Here is a 21190-nt window from a genome sequence, read left to right as displayed (position 1 = left end):
ATCACACTTTTTATCACCTCTTTGAAGGCTGGCTTAATTAATCAAACGAATATTTATACGTGGGTGCTATAGGAAACTATGAAGCAGATAACAGAATTATGTCATTTATATACCTGGGCCAGGTTATCAGATGTTTGTTAACCTGGCCTTCGAGGAGATGATAATCCAGTCTAAACATTTTAACAAAACTGTCCATTTAAGACACTGAATGGAAGTTGTTGACCGATACTGGGGACGGAGGATGGACTGTGTTTACTTCTGAAAGAATTACTTTTGCTTTATTTGCTACATCAGCCAACACAGAAAAAAGTCTCAGACTACCTTTCTCCCTACAATTCCTCACCCATCTCTGTGTCCTAGATTTTTACTTTTTTATTTCTGTAAGTGACACCATTTGAGATACTCGGGACTCTATTATATATAGCGGAAAGTTGCAGGAAAAAAAAGTTTAAAGGTCTCAGGCTGTAAAGCAACAATTCTCATTTAGGCACTAGGTGGAAGTAATGAGATGCAAAATGTAGCTAAGAACAAAAAAAACAGAAACAAACGTATGTACAGTTGATCTCAAACAACACAAGTTTGAGCCGTGCAGTTCCGCCATGGTGGGTTTTTTTTTTTTTTAAGTAAATCCAGTACAGTAAGGTAAACATGTTTTCTCTTATGATTTTCTTAATAATAGTTGCTTTTCTCTAGCTTACTTTACTGTAAGAACACAAGATATAATACATATAACATATATAATAAATGTTAATCAACTGTTCATGTCATCGGTAAGGCTTCCGGGCCACAGTTGGGTATTAACAGTTAAGTTTTGGGAGGAGTCCAAAGCTATATGCAGATTTTCAACTGTGCATGGTGTTGGCGCCCCTAAACCCTGCCTTGCTCACAGGTCAACTGTAAGGTATTTGGTCAGCCTCGTGTTGGCCTAGATGGGCGGAAGTAATAACACGGTTAGAGCTGTCACAGCTCAGGGGAGACGCTGGTGCCGATGCAAACAGGTGAACCAAGGAGCTCTCAACTCACTGGGGCAGAAGACGGGAGGCAGCCGTGGGCCGAACGCTTCTCTTTCATCTATCTGCATCTTTTGTATCGGAAAGGAAGGTGCGGGCTCCTGGGCTACCGGCTCGCTAGCTGAAAAACACCAGGGTATTAATTTTGTCTATTTATGTTAGTATTAATTAATATTTTACTAATATTAACCTGTTTGAATCTTTAATTAATACCTGTTGCCACCAGATAATGTAAGCTTTTTTTTACCACTTTGCTGAGGATACAGCAGGCAAACCTGACCTCCAACCTCGGGGACATTTGAGCTGGGAATTCAGTCGCACGAGGCACCTGCAAGCAAGTGCGCCAGTGGCGACAACACAGGGGCATATACAGCACACGCTCCAGGTCACCTCACTGAGACCTCAAGGGTTGCAAGATGTCCTCGAGGAAAGATATCCTCAGAGAAGAAAAAAAACTTACAAACAGGGATCTAAGACAGTCCCAGCTCAGAAAGCTTAATTTCATTCACAATAAATGATCAAAGGGGGAAAACTGAATATAAACACACTACCATGTTCACATTGGTAATGCCATTTTTTAAACAGATGTCTATGTTTTCATACAGAGGAAAGAAAAATGCAAAAAACCTGGAAAAGCATGCATCAAAGTATTGACAATGTTTATCTCGGGGAAGCGGGATTCCAAGGATCCTGGGCTTTCTACAGTTCTGTATTTGTAAACTTTTACAGTTCAAGTATATATCGCTCTGTAATAACAAACAAGCTGGTTACTTTTTTCCACAGAAATAGGAAACAGGCATTTGCAAACTGCCTAAGAATAAGCGATGTTTTAGATCTCTATGTAACTTCTTGGTTCAAGGCCCTCAAAACTTATACCCAAGTCTACCACACACTGTCGGGGCTAGAAACCCCTCTCCCCCGCCCCCCCCAAAAGGCTGAGATGGAAAATTCTGTCCACCCACCCAAGCATCTGAAAAACCTCCCACCCTGACAAGCGCCCAATGACTTCCTTTCCCGTCCAAACTCCTGGCTGGCGGAAGAGCCCTGTACACTTCAGGACCAAAAGTTGCCAATAATCCTAGCACCTCATCATCAACCAATTAAAAAAAAAAAAAAAAAAAACCACGCTATTTTTTAAACAAAAATTCTACTATTTTTTAATTCTTCTCAACTAAGATAAGTGGGAAAAAGGGTATTATCAAACATAACTATCATAAAAATGCACCAGAAATTTACATCCAAATCCACAACTGAAAATATACAAGATTAAAACATCGCTGCCCGCTAATTCTCCTGGTTTAAAACTGCACACTAAACAAAAAAGCAGCTTCTCTAGACACATCCTCATTTTCTTCTTTAGATCCCCAAATCTAAAGTAGCGACATACCACGTGCCACGGATGATGTTTCTGCCGAGTCAGTTTCTTGGGAGCTTTTGAAGTCAGCTTCCCCGGTACCTGCCTGATCATCCTCACTGTCGCCTTGCTCATCCTCAGAGGATGAGGACTTCTCATCGGAGGAGCTGGCAAAGATGGCCTTAAATAAGTCCATGGATGGGCGGCTCCCTTCTCCTTCAGTCTGTGAATCCACACCTTTGCTTACACTCTGTATTAACAATGAAATGAGTCAGGAATGAAGAAGCAGAGGTGAGGGGAGTCAGACGTTCTAGAAACACACACACACACACACACACACACACACACACACTCTTATGTTTATGCTCAGGTACATGGGTCTCCATACTACACGCGGTCTAACTAAACAATGGCCACTCACATGGCATTTATTCTTGTGATGTTTCTGATTCAACAACTGCAGAGCGAACTGACTGGTAGAAGTAGCTGAAGGTTCTCATGGAGACAGGTCATTAATCAGAATTGCAAAGGACTCACAAAAATGCAGTTGGAACCAGCACAGTGCTTCTGTCCTGTTTTCAAGAGTCTATCAGCCTTCAGAGGTCCAAAATTAGAGGTTAATGAAGGCCTGAACCTAATTAGGTCAATTGTCAATTGTCTGCTAAAACAAACCTTCACCATTCTCCCTCAAATTTAAACAAGACCTAAGGTGGGAATGCAAACTGGTGCAGCCACTCTGGAAAACAGTGTGGAGGTTCCTCAAAAAATTAAAAATAGACCTACCCTATGACCCGGCAATAGCACTGCTAGGAATTGACCCAAGGGATACAGGAGTGCTGATGCATAGGGGCACTTGTACCCCAATGTTTATAGCAGCACTTTCAACAGTAGCCAAATTATGGAAAGAGCCTAAAGGTCCATCAACTGATGAATGGATAAAGATGTGGTTTATTTATACAATGGAATACTAGTTGGCAATGAGAAAGAATGAAATCTGGCCTTTTGTCGCAACGTGGATGGAACTGGAGAGTGTTATGCTAAGTGAAATAAGTCAGGCAGAGAAAGACAGATACCACATGTTTTCACTCCTATGTGGATCCTGAGAAACTTAACAGAAACCATGGGGGAGGGGAAGAAAAAAAAAATGGTTAGAGAGGGAGGGAGCCAAAACATAAGAGACTCCTAAAAACTGAGAACTGAGGGTGGATGGGGGGTGGGAGGGAGGGGTGGATGGGTGAGGGGTATTGAGGAGGGCACCAGTTGGGATGAGCACTGGGTGTTGTATGTAAACCAATTTGACAATAAATTTCATAAAAAAATAAAAATACTGAGAACAAACTGAGGGTTGATGGGGGGTGGGGGAGAGAGAAAAGGGGGTGATGGGCACTGAGGAGGGCACCTCTTGGGATGAGTACTGGGTGTTGTATGGAAACCAATTTGACAATAAATTATATATATTTAAAAGTAAATAAACAAACAAGACCTAAGGTCCTATAACATAATGTCCAGAATGTCAAAATGTCCAGGATGCAATCCAAAATTAGTTGGTATACAACCAATCAGGAAAACCTCAACTGGCAAAAGACAATTGATAGACGCTAACCCCAAAACAATAAAAATGTTGGAATTATGTGGCAGACTTTAAAGCAGCTATTATAAGCATGCTCCAAGAATACAGCCAAATAGACGGAAAGATGAAAAGGTCTCAGCGAATAAAGAAAAGATATAAAGGAGAACCAAATGAGGATTTTAGAAATGAAAAATACAATAACCAAAATAAGAAATTCACTAGATGGGCTCAAAATAACAGCAGAACAGACATGACAGAAGAAAGAGTCAATGAACTTGATGACAGATCAATAGAAATGATCTGATTTAAACAGAGAGAGAAAAAAAGACCAAAAAGAGGCCTGTGGGCCAATATCAAAAAGTCTAACATTTATGTCATCAGAGTCACAGGAGGGGAGTGAGAGTGTGGAGCAGAGAAAATAATGGCTGAAAACGTCCCAGATCTGGTGAAAAACAAGATTCAAGAAGCTCAGCAAAACCCCAAACAAAAGACTCTTGAGGAAACCCACACTCAGATACATCATAACCAAACAGCAAAAACCAAGGACAAAGTACAAATCTTGAGCAGCCAGAGGAAAAATCACATCATTCTAAGGAGGGGAACACGTTGAATAACTAAATTTCTCATCGGCAAGCAGGAAGGCCAGAGGGAGGTGGTACAACATTCGTAAAGGGTTAAAAGGAAAGTCCTGTTGACCCAGAATTCTGTATCTGGCAAAAACACCCTTTAGGAATGCAGATAAAACACACATTCTCAGATGAAGGAAAATTAAGAGAACTGCACTCTCGAGTTGGAACTTCTCTAAAAGAACTGCTAAGTAAGGGGAGTCCCTCAGACAGAGGGAATGATAGGAGGGAGAGCTGGTACTTCAGGAAGGAAGAAAGAGCAACAGCAATGGTAAATATCCAAGTAAATAAAACGGACTGTCATCTCACCAGTTCTTTAAACATGTCCAACAAGTGGAAGCAAAAATTAAAACACTGTCTCATGAGGTTTTCAGCACGTGTGCACATAATACATAAGGCAACATCATAAAGCTGGAGAATGAAGGGACCTACAGAGTGGTAGAGATTCTATATTCCACTTGACGTGGTAAAATATCAATTCCAATTAAACTGTGAGAAAATAAGCATGTATATGATAGAGCAATCATTAACAAAACAGAGTTAATGGGGTGCCTGGGTGGCTCAGTCGGTTAAGCGTCCAACTTTGGCCAGGTCATGATCTCACAGTTTGTGAGTTCAAGTCCGGCATCGGGTTCTGGGCTGACGGTGAGGAGCCTACATGGACTTCTCTCTCTCTCTGTCCCTCCCCCACTCACACTCTCTAAATAAACAAACTTAAAAAAAAAATGGGGGGCGCCTGGGTGGCTCAGTCGGTTGAGTCTCTGACTCTTTACTTCGGCTCAGGTCATGATCCCAGGGTCGTGGGGTCCCAGGGTCGTGGGGAGCCCTTGTTGGGCTCTGTGCTGAGTGTGGAACCTGCTCAAGATTCTCTCTCTCTCTCTCTCTCTCTCTCTCTCTCTCTCTCTCTCTCTGCCCTTCTTCCCGCTCGCGCTGTCTCTCTAAAATAAAAAAATAATAAAGCACTAATAATAAAATTATGAAATAAAAAGATATGATACTGATGAATCTCAAAGGTATGAGTCTCAAAAGATTATATACGTATATTGTCCGATTCCATTTACATAACATTTTGAAAAGAACAAAACTATAGAGACAGAGAAGAGATCAATGGTTGATGGGGGTTTTGTAGGGAGGGAAGGGTATGACTAGAAAGGGACAGCATGAGGGAGTTTTTGGGGGTGACGGTACCATTTTGCATCCTGATTGTGGTGTGGTTCCACAAATCTGTATCTGTATAAAAACTCACCGAACTGCACATTTTAATGCATGTTCCTTGAAAAGATAACTTTAAATGAGGCTATCAGAAATAAAACCAACTTTTTGATAATTCCAGAGAAAGAAAAAAAAGGCAACACAAAACACTCAAATTCTCTAAAGATCTGCAGTGCTATTTCCTAGCTTATAGATTAATGTTCTAAGAAAGTAAGTTCCTTTACAGTTTCTGTAAAGTTAAGTTTTTATTAAGCGAGATGTCCATACTTGACTGATTTCTTTAAAAAAAAAAAAAAGAAGTAAAACTAACTTTTTATTAAATTCAACTTTCAACTATTAGACCAGCAATTTTTTACAAAGCCAATGGATATTTTGTTTATACTCCCCACAAAAGAAAACACAGTGAATTTTATTTCAATGGCTGATGCTAAGTGAAAGCCATCCCTGGCAAAGAAGTTTATACCTTTCCTCATACGATCAAAGACATGATTGAAACTACTGTAATGTAGAGCAGGTGCTGGCAACTACAGCCTCTGGGCCAAATCCAACCCACTGTCTGCCTTGTAAATAAAGTTTTATTGGAACACAGATGAACCCAATTTTTTTCCATATTGCCTGTGATTTCTTTCCCATTTGACAGCAGAGTTGAGTGGCTGCAATAGAGACTATATGGCCCACAAAGACTAAAATATTTACTATCTGGCCCTTCTCAGAAAGCTGGCAGACCCCTCCTATCAAGTGATGACAAAGCACCATCACAGAGAAAGGCAAACGCCCCAGTCAGCCTGGCAAAGAGAACCTGGAAGCCACAGATACCTTATCTGAGAGTGACTCCGTCACATGTTCTTCCTCTTTGATTACTAAAGGGCTGGACTCTTGTGTAGGTGGGCCAACTTTTGATCTAGCCAAACTTAAAAATTCACTAATGGAATCTTCTTTCTTTTCTTGTTTAGATGTATCCCATCGCGATGGTTTTCGTGATTCTGAAAGGTGGGAGGACATAGACGTAATATCAGAATGTGGCAAGTAAAAGGCAAGCTCTCCATTCCAGCTCTTTCATTCATTCAAGAACACCAGCAGACCTACTGTGGGCCAGGCATGGTGCAACGTGTCGGGAACATGGCAGGTGCTGAGGCAGAGCCCCAACCCCAAACAGTATACGTCTGGACTCTTACAACACGAGCTAATGTGTTCATATGAGCGATTCCCTTAATGGAGGGAGAGCTCACACCGTGTGTACCCTGAAGACTTTCCAACAGGATCAGGGTTGAAACCATGGTCAGCCATGGGCCCGAGGAAGCCCCACTCACTGTCAGGACCTTGATGTTGCGGCCCTTTTTCACTCGCTGCTTGAGTTGCAGGTGAGGAAGCAGTCTCTGGGAGTGTCAGAAAGTTGAAGACTGAGTATTTGTCACGTTTCACTCTTGGTAAGCCAACCAAAGTTGAACTGCGAGGTGAAAAGAAAACACATATATGTAATTTCAAATAACAACTGTGAGGATAACATCTAGTTCGTGTGAAGTTTTCCATCTTGTGTTTTTCAGCACTAGCTCTTCTCTTTGCTAAGAGGTCCCTGAAGGTGATTGCGCTTCTCCAAGCAGTTTAAGAATTTGGAATGGCTGATGTTAGGGCCCACAAGGTTTCCCTTATTATAGTAAGAGCTAGAATTTAACTTTGAAAATGTATTCCCATGAAGGAAAAGCTCCACTGCTAAAAATATACCTACATTTTCTGACAAAACCTCAGATTCAACGAAAGTGTCGAACTTTTATAAAGAATTAGTGTAAGTAATATTCTAAATGTAAACTATATGTGATTATTAAAAAGGTGGCAAATCAGACCAGCATTAAGTTTTTGTAACTTGACATATCTGAGTTTCACATCTTGGGTAGAGAATAAAGTCTGCTTTCTGGATGTTTGCTTATTATTATTATCTTTTAGTAACAAATTAATAGAAGTTAAATCTGCAGAATTTGCAGCTCCAAGCATTTACAAGTAAATTCATCTAGAAAAGGGGAATTTATATGAATAGGTTAGGGGGAGAGGTAACTTTAATATGGGGGAAGGAGTACCGATGTGAGGACAGGTTTATCCAACTTACTCTGGATAAGGGTCAGGGACATTAAACCTCTTACACAGCAGCTTGTCAGGATGCCACTCAAATGTGTCTCGGGTAAGCTTCCCGAACATCTTCATCCTCACAGCCGACTGCTTGTCATTGACATCATTCTGGGAAAAGACATTTATTCTGTTTCATCAAGCAGTCACACCACCGCCCTGAGTGCTCTTTCACTGAAAAGCTTTCAAGCAACCTTCCAAAACTTCCAAACAGTGCTTATGCTGTGCCACTGTGCTAAAGGCAGAAATCATTCTTATTCTATAATGCTATGTATATTCTGATCATTCCACTGAGGGATCTAAAATATTTGTTTGAATTTTACACTTCATCATGTAGGGATGTGATGGCGACAGACCTCTTGGTCTCGAGGGACTTCCACTTGATCTGAGTCGTCCTCCTCCTTGGCATGTGTGAACCTGGAGGACAAGGTCGAATGGGAAGACACATACAGCAGGGCTGCCCGAGCAAACTCATCCCGCTCGCGGCCTCGCTCCCATTCTGTCATACTGGGGTCCAGACAACGTTCCAGGGCATCTATGGTACAAGGAACGAGAACCTGCTTCACTCTTAGGAAAAACGTAGGGCTTACAGAAGAACACCCGGTGGGTCCCACTGTGTCTCTGTAGATTTTACCAGAGAGGCCACAAATCTGTACCCTGGTTTGTAAGAGCATGGCGGGGAGTACCTGTCAGGTTATATCGCTCTCCCCCTCAACATGATGCTTTTATTGAATTCTGTCTACCACACAGAACAGAGAAAAACATTTGGGGACTCATGCTCCGTTAAATCTTCGAAGCCAGGGCACCTTGGTGGCTCAGTCGGTCAAGCATCTGACTTTGACTCAGCTCACGATCTCAAGTTTCGTGAGTTTCAGTCCCGCATCAGGTGAGCTCAGGCTCCACTTCGGGTGAACATGAGCCCCGCTTTGGGTGAACCCAGCTATATCCTCTCTCTCTGCCTCCCCGCCCTCTCTGCCCCTCGCTCACTTGCGCCCTCTCTCTTTCTCTCTCAAAACAAAACAAAACAAAACAAAACAAAACAAAACAAATCTTTGAAGCCAGGAACTTGCTACCACTCCGGGACAGTGATAAGTTCATCCTAACTATATTCCTAAGTCTTGGCAGAAAAACACTCCTTTTTCTAACTTTTGGGTTTTTTTAATTTAATAAATAAACACTGGGGGTGGGTTCTTAGGTCTGCTTTCGAAAACCGACCCCTCCGATTTGCTGACGACGCTCACGAGAACTGCTATGAATAACCGTAATCCCTCTCCTCAGTCTGGCTGTATTTACTCCGTAGATCACAGAGTGATGTTCCCCCCTTGTAATGGTTCAACAGCCAACTACCTTTTTAAATCAAATTTTAGGCCATGATTTAGGGCTGGATGATTAGGATTTTAAGACAAAGTGGGAGATGACCTTGTTCTCTTGGTGTGAAATGCAACACTTACAGAAGGCAGGCATCTGCACACAGTAAATGGTCTGTAGTTTAGCAGTAGCCACTGCCAAGCCATGTTCTCTACGTCAACAGCTATCTTTGGGACCTGAGATATGGAGAAACACAAGCTGCTTGCTCCTACTTTCTGAGGTCAAGAGCCAGGGACTAAAATCTTTGCACTGTTTGCAGCAGGACAAAGCAAAACACCGGCAGAGTGGGGTACTTCAATTTTCAATCTGGGACAAGGGCCAGAACGGCAAGACTGCTTCTGCTGGCTGAGAGGTGGGAGACCCAGGCCCAGCACCCACCTTTCTGACCCCGTTTCATATGTACTAAAAACTCTTCGTATCGTTTTTGCTTTTCTGGATCTTTCGCGAAAGGTTTGAAGCTGCTGGCTCTCGTGGCAGCTGTCCCACCACTCAATGCCATGTGCCACGAGCAGGTCCCCAGGTCCGGAGAGGAAGGCTGGGGTCTGCTGCTTGAGGCCTTCTGGGCCAGACTCCTGGCCTTGAGTTGAGCTGCTTTAAGGTCAGTTGCCTGCTTCATTTCTTTGATTCTCTCTTTATCTTTTTGGGACAGAAACTCTAACACTGAAGTAGATGAACCTAAAAAAAAAAAAACAGTAATATGGAAGAAATGAAAAGTACCGTAAGACAACCATAGTGACATTTCTGTGGTACATACATGCGCAATATCACAAATGTACGTAATTAGAATGTCTTAGTTTTTCATCTGTACTCGTATTATCCCTGGGAACTAGACAGTGAAAATAACATGACTCCTATTTTACAGCTGGCAAAAATGGAGGTCAGTACTTGGGTGTTTATCAGGTGAGTGAGTGGTCCTAGAACAAGGAAGCTGACATCCCAGGCTCCGGACCTCCAGCCTGAGGCGGCCGCCACCTCCACAGTCCCACTGGGCACAAGCCCCGGTTCAGAGCCAGCTGCCCCTGCGGCATTCACTCCTGTCATAGCACCCACTGAGCACTGTCCTGGGCCGGGAGGACACCAGAGACAAAGTCCCGCCCCCCTACATGGGGGCATGGGAATTAGAGAAACCCAAAGTCAACAACGCCAGAGGATGGCTATGAGAGGAAGACCATGAAGGAAACAGGCTGACATGACTGAGGGGGGCCTAGAGGTGAGGGCTGGGAGGGGGAGCAGGGAATCACTAGCATATGTGAGGGGGCAGGGGAAGCCCAGAAGGTGCCTCCAAAGAGATAATATTTGTGGTGAGTTAAGTAAAAGAAGCCGAAGTAGAAGGGAAGAGCAGAGGCAGAGGAGATGGCAAACATCAAGGCCCCGATGTGGTACATCGCGGTGGGCAGGGTCAGAGGGCGGGAGGCAGGATCACAAGGCTAGACCTCAGGGGGTTAACGGAGAGTAGATATGGCTTGAAAAGAAGGCATGACTGGATCCCGTAGCCTGGTGGGGAGTCTGCGTTTGTCTTCAGTGTGAGAAGTGCTGGACCGTTTAAAGAAGGGCAGTGATACCATTCAGTTCGTCCGGCTGCTGTTGAGGGGAAGGGACTGCAGACGGGAAGGCGGGAAAAGGAGGCTGATAATGAGGCTCTGCAATAGTCCGGGCAAAAGAGGGTGGGCGCTCACTCCAGGCTGGAAGCAGCCGAAAGGCAGCGACATGATGGCGTCCCCAGCGTGTTGGGGACAGCACTGAAAGGACCTGCTGATGGACGTGGGTGGGCAGGAATCAGGATTCCTACGTTCTGGTCTAAGCAGCGGATCACTGGTGGCATCATTCCCTGACAAGGGAAAAACCGGAGGAAGAGCGGGCCTGAAAAAGGAAGTGGGGAACCGAGACTTCCTCTCTGGTCTATTGTATTTGAGGTATCTATTGGGCTCCCGAATGGCAAGTCCCAGTTCACCTCTCACAGTGGGTCTTTCTGTGCCAGCCTAGAGGGGATTCTCCACACTTGTCCACGCTTTCAGATGCACTCGTCCCTTTTAGGCTTTCGGGAAAGAGCTACAGTCCCCTTTCCCCTGAGGAAAAAATCACACATTCTCAGGCTGTGCAGGGACAGCGAGGGCACCGGCGTCCCTGATCTGCACCACATTCCTGGACAATTATTACAAGTCTGAAAACCACGGAGCTTAAGACAAGAGCTGCGATTTCAATGGCACAACCCAAACTTGTGTTAGAAAACAAGTCTTAAGAAATAAAGGATACGCACACTGCTATGTGTGCTGCTCACAAGGAACAATTTTGTTCTCACAGTGTGGGAATACTCAGTCATGTACCAAGTGTCACTGAGAAAACAACTTTCCGTTTTGATTTTGATAACCCCAATTACTATCAATGTAATGTTCTTAATCTCTGTGGCGCATACCTTGAATGGGTGTTTCTCCCAGCAACTCCGCCCGCTTGGAGGCATTCAGCTGGTGCCTACTGTGTGTCCCTGGGTCAGGCATTGGCTTCCCAGCTGACTCTGACAATACCTGGACTAAGTGGGTGTTCTCTGAGGTTGCAGCTACCACAGGTCTGAAATAATGTACTGGTCGATAGTCTCTCGGCAATTCGGGTGGTGGGTAAGTCTTAAAAAACAAAAAAAAACAAAAAAACCCCACAAAACTCAGAAAAGACAGGCTGTAAGATGACCATGTTTGACTTACCCAAGAGAACCCATAACCCATGAGTGTTGTGAACCCTGCCCTTGCCAGGCCAATATCCAGCAGGAGGGTCGCACTGGGAACAGCCTCTCCAGATGTCTAGCCAACATCCATTCTGGATCTAGAGGGTCACCGGGACTCTACTGTTCCAATGGCCACACATCCTGAATGTTACCCCTGCCCACTTCTGCAGACAGATGCCAATATGCATGCGTTATGTGACAAGAAAGATGACAGTAGGTAACGCAACGTATCGGCCCACATGCAGAACTGGCCTACTAAAAATTAGAAAACTTAGAAAAGTATGATTCAAGGCTTAGAAAAGACATAATTACTTAAAATAAGTTATTTTTCCATTCAGAATTATTTTTCTGGTTACATTTCAGTTCCAAATTAGAGTTTCAGGACTTACTTTTTTGATCTGAGGTATTTTTAATTCAAAAGCTGACTGAATTGAAATTGAAATATATCTGAGAAATTCAGGCACAGATGATGATAGAACAGATACATTAAAAGAAAGTATAACGCACTTTTAAATTACTGCACAGAAAGGTCTCCTTCGCTCTGAGTCTAACAAGCATGTATGGACAGTCTCATTTAAGCCATTTTCTAGATTTTTTTCCTCTACTTGAAACCCTGAGCTCCGTAACCAGTGAAGCACCGAATGCTCTCCGGCTGTGGCTCCAGGGCTCACAGAGGGTTTGACAACAGTGACATCCGCATCCCACCCCACAAAGCTGGCGCCAAGCGGGGTCTCCCAAGCAGCCCAGGTGGCTGAACCACGCAGCCTAGGGAAGCACCCGGCACAGTGACAGCCTGCAGCAGAATGCTAGTGTCACTGCCAGGACATCTCACTGTTTATCGCCTTAGCCCAACCACCTCCTCTGAACATACAGACTCCCAGATCAGTCGGCAAACACTCTTATGTGGCCGCGACACCCGAATCCAGAGGAGCGTGGCAGAAAGGGGAGGGGGTGTGCGGCCACAACTCTTATTAATATCCTCCACTGGATTCAAAGCATCCCACTCCCTCCGCTAAATCACGTTCTGTTTGGCCTCTGGATAAAGAGGCTGGGTTTTGAGCCCATATGTAGAATACTTGCCTGTGAAAGGCTAGGTGAACATAGCCCTTCTCTGAACTGTTCCCATGCGGAGCGCTATTCCAGCAAGCTGCACCTCAGTAACCCCCGATGTCTGTCTCCCCACATACAGCCCTCTGCCTCACTGCAGTGAATCTGTGCGTCTGGCACCCCCACGGGAATAGGCTGTCCTTGGGGGCCAGGACTTAGTCCTGGAGGAAGTGAGTCCTCAAGCCCTGAGTCAAGCGAGTACTTCTCAGCCTTTTTTATGCTCTCATACATGTAAAAAACTAGCATCGTCCTTTGACGTTACTTGACATTTCTGGTAATAGTATCAGTTTACCATGTGCCCAAAGCTGTTCTGAATATATTCTGCTTGATGTTACAACATTTTCACGACTAAACAAAGCTGCTGTAACACCGAACCGAACATGGTGTTTCAGGCGGCACTGCCCCTGGCCTCCCCTCTCCTGAAGAACCACGGGCCAAGCCACAAGGTACTTAACAGACGTTTGCTGAATACAAAAACAGAGAGCAAATTAAAGGATGGAACAATCTAAAAAAGGGATGCCAACAAGGCGAATGGCCTGGAGCCTCACCTGAGCTGCCAGCACCATCGCCCAGTGATGCCTGCCTGTGGGCACGTGGCTCCGATGGGGGTCAGAGACAAATTACCACTTGGCCCAAGCTGCACAATGACCTCACAAAAAAACAGGACTATCTGGAAAGGCATGTGGAGTTCTCCATGGGACCTGACCTGCATGCACACAGCCTCTCTTCCTTCTGCTTGCCCAGACAAGGAGTTCGAGGAACCCTGTCCACACCAGCCAACAAACACTCTTCCCTGCACTCAGGAGGAGGCAGCAATGGGGGCTTTTCTGACTTAAAATTTTCTGCTTTTCCTTAAGTTACATTGCCCTTGGAATTATACCAATTCTGTTTTCCCACCAGTTTCTAATGTAATTCTTTTTTTAATGGAAATAACCATTTACTTAAAACTTGGATTTAAAAAGTTAGCAATTTAGGGGCACCTGGGTGGCTCAGTCGGTTGAGCATCAGACTTCAGCTCAGGTCACGATCTTATGGTTTGTGAGTTCGAGCTCCGCGTCGGGCTCTGTGCTGAAAGCTCAGAGTCTGGAGCCTGCTTTGGATTCTGTGTCTCCCTCCCTCTCTGCCCCTCCCCCAATCACACTCTGTCTCTTTCCCTCAAAAATAAATAAACATTTAAAAAATTTTTTTTAAAGATTAGCAATTTAGGGATACCTGGATGGCTCAGACAGTTAAGCATCCGACCTTGACTCAGGTCATGATTTCACAGTTCATGGGTTCAAGCCCCACATAGGGCTCTGTGCTGACAGCTGAGAACCTGGACCCTTGTTCAGATTCCTGTCTCCCTCTCTCTCTGCCCCTCCCTTGCTTGTGCTCTGTCTCTGTCTCTCTCTCTTTCTCAGAAATAAACATTAAAAAAAATTAAAAAGGGGTGTCTGGGTGGCTCCGTTGGTTAAGTATCCAACGACTTCCACTCAGGTACACGATCTCGCGATTCGTGGGTTTATGCCCGGCATTGGGCTCTGTACTGACAGCTCAGAGCCTGGAGCCTGCTTCAGATTCTGTGTCTCCCTCTCTTTCTGCCCCTCTCCCACTCAATACTCTGTCTCTCTCAAAAAATAAATGTTAAAAAATCTTTAAAAAAAAGACTAGCAGTTAGATATTTTGGATACAATGTGGTTACTGACATTTCTAATGCAGAACATGTTTTCCTGGACAATCACTAATAATTATGCTGTTGCTTTCTGAAAACAGAATTCACTTACTTTTCAGTTGTTAACATAATAACTCAGGTCACCTAGCAGCGAATATTTTAAGTACTAAAGCATAAAATAAATAGAGAAACAAAATTTTTTTCCTTACTTTTTTAGACGATAAGGGTTTAGAAGCCAAGGAAAATCCATCCAAAATTTTGCCAATGTATCGAAGATCTTTCTCTGATTCTGCAAAATGATGTCATCGATTAATTCCGGAAGCAGAGAAGATTAGAATGGGACAAAAGACGTCAGTTCTTTTTTTTTTTATCTCCAAGAATGTAAATACCACAAGTCATACATGGTATCTTGCAGAGATAGCAGTAAAGGGGAGGGAAGAATAGCACGTAAAGCCATCACACCTCTGTTGACTCAGCCACCGGCAGCCGGGCCCGCGGCACCCTCCGTTGCTTAGGCTGCCCTAGATGTGAGGCCACGGCTCTCCAAGACAAGTACCTCAATATTGTTTTTAGATAAAAAGCCTAGCTTAGGAGGACCTAAGGTGAGGTGTACCAAAGAGTATACTCTATGGAGTAAAAGATCTCAAGAAAAAACATTAAGAGCATAAGTATGGATAAAAGCAAAATCCTGACGATAAGAGAGTCATTTCTAAAACCAGGTGAAGAACCAGGGGAAGACTACTCCCCAGTTTCCTTAGCAACTATCCAAATAAGGCACAGAAGACAATGCAAACAGGCCAGCCTGTAATCTAATCTCAGTCCAAATTAAAAGGTACTTCTGTCTTTTTCTCAAACGAAATTCTAAGAAGAGATAAAGATCACTAAAGATCACTCAGAGAACAGAATGACCGATGCCCTCGGACTGGGAGCCAGGGATTGGCCACTGGTTGTGGAGACAACCTCACAGACAGGGGCTCTGTGATTCTCAGGGATTTCCTGAGCATAGTAGTTATGGCAAAAATCCGTATACACAAAATGCATTTTCTGTAGCCGAAAGCTCCTTGTGCATGACCACCATGAGCACTTACACAGGGGCTGTGTGGTCCTGAAGTAGACATAGCCGCCCTGGGGCAGGTGGGACCTAAGTCTTCAGCCACTTACAATGCAGCACAGCCCTATAACTATCCTCCCCACCAAAATCATTCCTTGCACTTCAACTCATGTTGAACTTTTGTACCAGCTTCTGAAGTTCCTAAAATTCTATGGGATAATTTGAGATTAACTTTGACACTCTTGGCATCCCTATGTTTATAGCGGCATTATTCACAATAGCCAAATTACGGAAGCAGCCCAAGTGTCCACAGGTAGATGAGTGGATAAAGAAGATGTGCTACATACATACAAGGGAATATTACTCAACCATAAAAAAGAATGAAATCTTGCCATTTGCAACAACACAGATGGAGCTAGTGAGTATTACGCTAAGTGAAATATGTCAGAGAAAGACAAATACCAGGATTTCACTCATATGTGGAATTTAAGAAACAAAACAAATGAGCAAAGGAGAAAAAGAGAGAGAGAGAGAAAGAGAGAGAGAGAGAGAGAGAAAGAGACAAATAAAGAAACAGATTCTTAATTACAGAGAAGAAACTGATTGTTACCGGAGGGGAGGTGGGTGAGGGACGGGTGAAATAGGTGATGAGGATTAAGGAGTGCACCTGTCATGATGAGCACTGGGTGATGAATGGAAGTGTTGAGTCACTGTATTGTACACCTGAGACTAATATTACACTGTTAACTACACTGGAATTAAAATTAAATTAAAATAAACAAAAAACATCTTTCACACTCTTGGCATTTTGTATTCATTTAAAGCCCAGCACTTTTACTTCTGTGAATTTATTCTGAAGAAATAAAACGCAAATGTGCATCAAGACAGAGCCATAGAATATTTATTATAGCTATGTGGATCATGGAAACAAATAAGAATAATTAAAAAATCAACCATGAAGACTGGCTAAGTTTAGATTCACTCAGTGAAAAACCTTAAGATCAAAAGTATAGAAAGTTGTGTCTAGGGGTGGGAGAGATGAGGAGGCCACAGCAGAGAGGGGATAAGGGGAGTCTGGGGGGATCAGGGAAAGTCAGCAGCTCAGGCTTGATGTGGAGAAGGGTAGGATTCAATTAGCACAAAGGTGTTGTATAAAGGAAAAGCCAAAGATCTGACCCAGGAGACAGATCTAAATATGTATTATAAATTAGCAATCATTATATAATTAATATATTGATAATGTTAGTCATATAGTATTGTGTCAATATATTGCCATAATCAATATAATCAATAATTAACATGTTAATGTAGTCTGTAATATTAATATATTATAACACATTAACATACATCTTTTTAAGTTATAAAAATAATACATAATCTTAGTAGAAGATTCTGAAAACCTAGGTAACCAAAAGGAAGAAGTGACATCAACGAACATTTGGGCACACCCTCTTCCAGAATTTGTGTAAAACCCTAGATTCTTTTTTTGGCGATAATGACAGAGGCCACTGACACTTAGAGTGCATACTGTGTGCCAGGCAGGTCTCCAGCCCTTCACGTACGTTAAAATCTCCTTGGGTATGTCACAGTCATGCCCACTGTCCAGGCAAGGATTCCCGAGGCCACAGCTACTAAGTGGGGAGAGCCAGGGCTGGAATCCAGGCAGCCTGTCTCAGAATTTGTGTTCACAGTCGTTAAGCTAACCACCTCTAAAAACTGGTTTGCGCCTGCTTTTTTTCCTTCCAGAAATGCAAAATAGGCATCCTTTAGGGAAGTTATACTCGGATTATTTAGATTTCAACATGTATTTTTCAGCTGTGTTGTACAGGAATTAGATCAAATTTCATCTAAAAATGTCTCTGTAGACTGTTTTATCTCAGCAATCACCTCCTTACTTCATTTAGGTGCTTATTATTATAACCAGAGAAGAGTAGGTACTATTTATTCAGTCTTTGGGCAGGTACCATGCCAAACACCGAGTTATGCCACTTAATCCTCACAATGACCCTCAGGGCGGATCTGATCCTCACTTTACAAATGATGCCCAGAGAGGTTACTAGTCTTGCCCCATGTCCCACTGCTGGGCAGTAGACAGCTGTGATCCAAATCCAGTCAGATGACTCCAAATCACATGCTACTAACATCTGCTCCAAACTGTCTCCTCCCTACAAAAAAAGCTGAAGTATTACTTAGAACCACAGGATCTAAAGGCGCCTGGGTGGCTCAGTGGTTAAGCATCTGACTTCAGCTCAGGTCATGATCTCACAGATCTCACAGTTCATGAGTTCGAGCCCCACGTCAGGTGAGCTCAAGCCCCACTTCAGGTAAAACATGAGCCCTGGGTGAGCCCCACTTTTCTCTCTCTGTCTCTCTTTCTCTCTCTCTGTGCCTCACTCACTTGTACCCTCTCTCTCTCAAAAAATAAGACAAAAAAGAACCACAGGATCTGAGTCACTACAGACCCTGACTTGAAATTTAAGTTGTGTTAAGACATGTCCATCTCCTAGCCCAACAAGAGCCCCCCAGGAACTAGGGACTCAAGTGAGGAGACTGGCTGGGTGCCAGTACCAAGCTCCCTCTTGCTGAAGGTCCCACACCAAAGTTCCCGCACCTGGCCTTCTGACCTGCTGGGCCTATGTTGGCCAGTTGCCCAGTTTCTTGGGCTTCCCTCTGACCCAGTGCCATCTCTGACCTGCAGCACGAGCACCTCTCCACATACTCGCTCCTTCCCTGATTCCAGACCTCTTCCTCCTCCCCACCTTGGCCTTGTCTTGACAGCTGGCTTTGGCTCCGGCCCGGTCTACCTTCTGTCTTACCCCCCACACGGGGCCTCTCTTCTCTCCACTTTGTTTCTCACCCTCCATCTCTGACCACCACCCCCCAACTCCACCGAGGCTGACACTGCAGTTATCAATTCTGCAATCCCTTCTTCCTGATACCCTGACATTTGGTCCTACCATTGGTTGAGGGTCTATGGAATTACCTTTCTGACTTTTATACTGCCTGGGTGCTGTCCAGCCGTAGAGTCCATCTCCAGGCTCCTCATCCTTCAAAATGGTGTCATATTTGGATAAAGTTTCTGTGGCATAGATGTCATCATCTTCCTCTTCCAGGGCACCAACACCAAAAGCCTTCAAAAACAAGGTTTCAAACAGCAATGACAGGTTTTAGAGCATGTCTCCACTGAAGAATAAAGCTACTTTAAGGATGTGGTTGAACAGACCACATTAGCATTGCAAGATCACCAAAAGAGAGGGGAAGCAGGAGACCAGATTAACACATACACTCTAGTCCTCTTGGAAACAGTGACCGGAAGTGAATGCCGTCCTCCAGTGCTGGGACTGTCCTCCAGGCCTAGCAGCAGCTACAGGTCTGGGGCCTAGCGAAGGAAGGCGTGGAGAACACACCCAGCATCAGCGCGGGAGGAGAACAGGGCCTCCAAAAGCAGAAAGGCAGAATATTCATCTTCCGGTCATTGTGGCCTGGGGCCATTGCTGGTGACCAGGATCTCAAGGCACCACTATTGAAATAGCTATTGTAAGAACCTCTAACCTTTGTGGACATGGCCTCCAACAAGGATTACTTTTTGTTTGAAAAAAATTTGGAGGGATGCCTGGGTGGCTATTGGTTGAGCGTCAGACTCGTAATTTCAGCTCAGGTCATGATCTCGGGGTTTGTGGGATCGAGCCCAGCATTGGGCTCTGTGCTGACAGCTCAGAGCCTGGAGCCTGCTTCAGATTCTGTGTGTGTGTCTCTCTCTGCCCCTCCCCTGCTCACGCTCTCTCTCTCTCACGCCCTCTCTCTCTCTCTCTCTCTCTCTCTCTCAAAAATAAATAAACATAAAAAAATGTTTTTTTAAAGAACATTAGGTCACAGGATCTCAGCAGTACCTATTAAAATCAGGAAGGTGTGCTTGAAGCGTGTTCAGAAAAGGCTGTAAGGAAAACATAACCACCTCAAAGTCTTCGCATAGTCAATGAATAATGACTGCTATAGATATATCATAATATGGAAAGCGTTCTCATTTGTCAGTGGTTCCATGTTCATGAAACAGAAACTTTTACCTGGCCTGAAATTCCCAATTTTCTTCCTTTATTCACCCCAATCTCTCCAAGGAGATTGCTGGCTCCCTCAGGTCCCCCACTGAAAAGATTAAAATGTTCTCCCGCAGTTCCAAACAATGCTTGGTGGGGATCCAGGCCCTTGTAAGCCAGTCCATGCACATTATCTTTAGGTGTGAAATCCACAGGTGTGATGTCTTTGGGTGCAAAGGTCACATTTTCAGGCACATAGTCATCATCTTCATCCTATTTAACCACGAGGAAAAAGGAGAATGGAGGTGAGTCACTGACTGGTGCAAAGGAAGCCTATAAAATACTATTTTCAAATGACTACTTCCAAACAGAACAATGACCAAACTTTCATTTCCACTATTACAAATTGCTAAATTGAGTCCCTGATACTCAAGAATCTGAACAGACCTTGGACATGTATGGTGAGGGCATGTTGCTGAATACATTCTCTGACATGAAGACAGTTTCAGGGTAGGGGTATTTCACCGTAATGGGATCTGACTGATTTCTAAAATTCTTCTGACCCTAAAATTGCACGTTCATAAACTAACAGGTGTCACTATACCAAATTCAAGGTCAGCCTTTGCATATAGTACCTCGGATCCTTCAGAGCCTCCAGGGGGTAACGCACAGCCATAGATTTTTACTCCAGGATCTATAAAAGAGATGTCAAATACATTAGACATGAGCAGCTAAAAATATGGAAATCTAACTTGCTGACATTCTTTAGAAGTCCATGACAGCACTTATGAAAGGTACTACGGCTTTAGGGTCAGAGACTGATCACTCAGGAATTGTTTTCCACCAGCCTCTGCCCCACCCACACTCTGTCAATAATGTGCTCAGCGACTAACCACTACTGTCCCAGGGCCACAGAGAACCCAAAGGAAATTATTACTGCCTCCAAGAGTTCGTACTCTGGCTGGGGAGACCAAGGGTAAGACATAAATAGAAAAGAATCCTATTAAACTGTGACACAGTTTTGGTAAGAGTAGGAAACAGTTTCACATGGTGCTAGCAGAAATATAAACTAGTACAATTCTAGTACCATGCTATTACGCATGACACACAAAAAGCCTTAAAATACAGGTGACCTTTTGGGAATGGAAATTGGTAGAGCCACTGTGGAAAACAATACAGAGGTTTCTCAAAAAATTAAAAATAGGGGTGCCTGAATGGCTCAGTCGGTTAAACGTCCAACCTCCGCTCAGGTCATGATCTCCCAATTCGTGAATTCAAGCCCCGCATTGGACTCCGTGCTGGCGATGCGGAGCCTGCTTGGGATCCTCGCTCTCCCCTCTCTCTCTCTCTGCCCCTCCTTCACCAGCGCTTTC

General features: G+C 44.0%; 1 protein-coding gene across 4 annotated transcripts in view; it reads right to left on the bottom strand.

Moving 5' to 3' along the window:
- The window catches only part of GPATCH1 (G-patch domain containing 1), a 39379-nt gene that overhangs the window by 5919 nt on the left and 12270 nt on the right, over window positions 1-21190 (bottom strand). For 3 of the 4 annotated variants that reach the window (XM_047834999.1, XM_047835001.1, XM_047835003.1), the window contains 12 exons: window positions 20453-20511; window positions 19848-20090; window positions 18767-18914; window positions 14942-15021; window positions 11672-11876; window positions 9637-9933; window positions 8247-8425; window positions 7874-8001; window positions 7083-7219; window positions 6589-6755; window positions 2398-2614; window positions 1024-1131 (listed from right to left, as the gene is read on the bottom strand). In XM_047834999.1, coding sequence (XP_047690955.1) covers window positions 1024-1131; window positions 2398-2614; window positions 6589-6755; window positions 7083-7219; window positions 7874-8001; window positions 8247-8425; window positions 9637-9933; window positions 11672-11876; window positions 14942-15021; window positions 18767-18914; window positions 19848-20090; window positions 20453-20511 — 1968 coding nt within the window. The remainder of the gene's footprint in view (window positions 1-1023; window positions 1132-2397; window positions 2615-6588; window positions 6756-7082; window positions 7220-7873; window positions 8002-8246; window positions 8426-9636; window positions 9934-11671; window positions 11877-14941; window positions 15022-18766; window positions 18915-19847; window positions 20091-20452; window positions 20512-21190) is intronic. The other variant, XM_047835000.1, reaches the window with a different exon arrangement.

This window comes from Prionailurus viverrinus, chromosome E2, assembly GCF_022837055.1.
Source record: "Prionailurus viverrinus isolate Anna chromosome E2, UM_Priviv_1.0, whole genome shotgun sequence".
Classification (NCBI taxonomy): domain Eukaryota; kingdom Metazoa; phylum Chordata; class Mammalia; order Carnivora; family Felidae; genus Prionailurus; species Prionailurus viverrinus.
The sequence above is the reverse complement of the archived record's forward strand: the minus strand, read 5'-3'. Positions and strand labels throughout refer to the sequence as shown.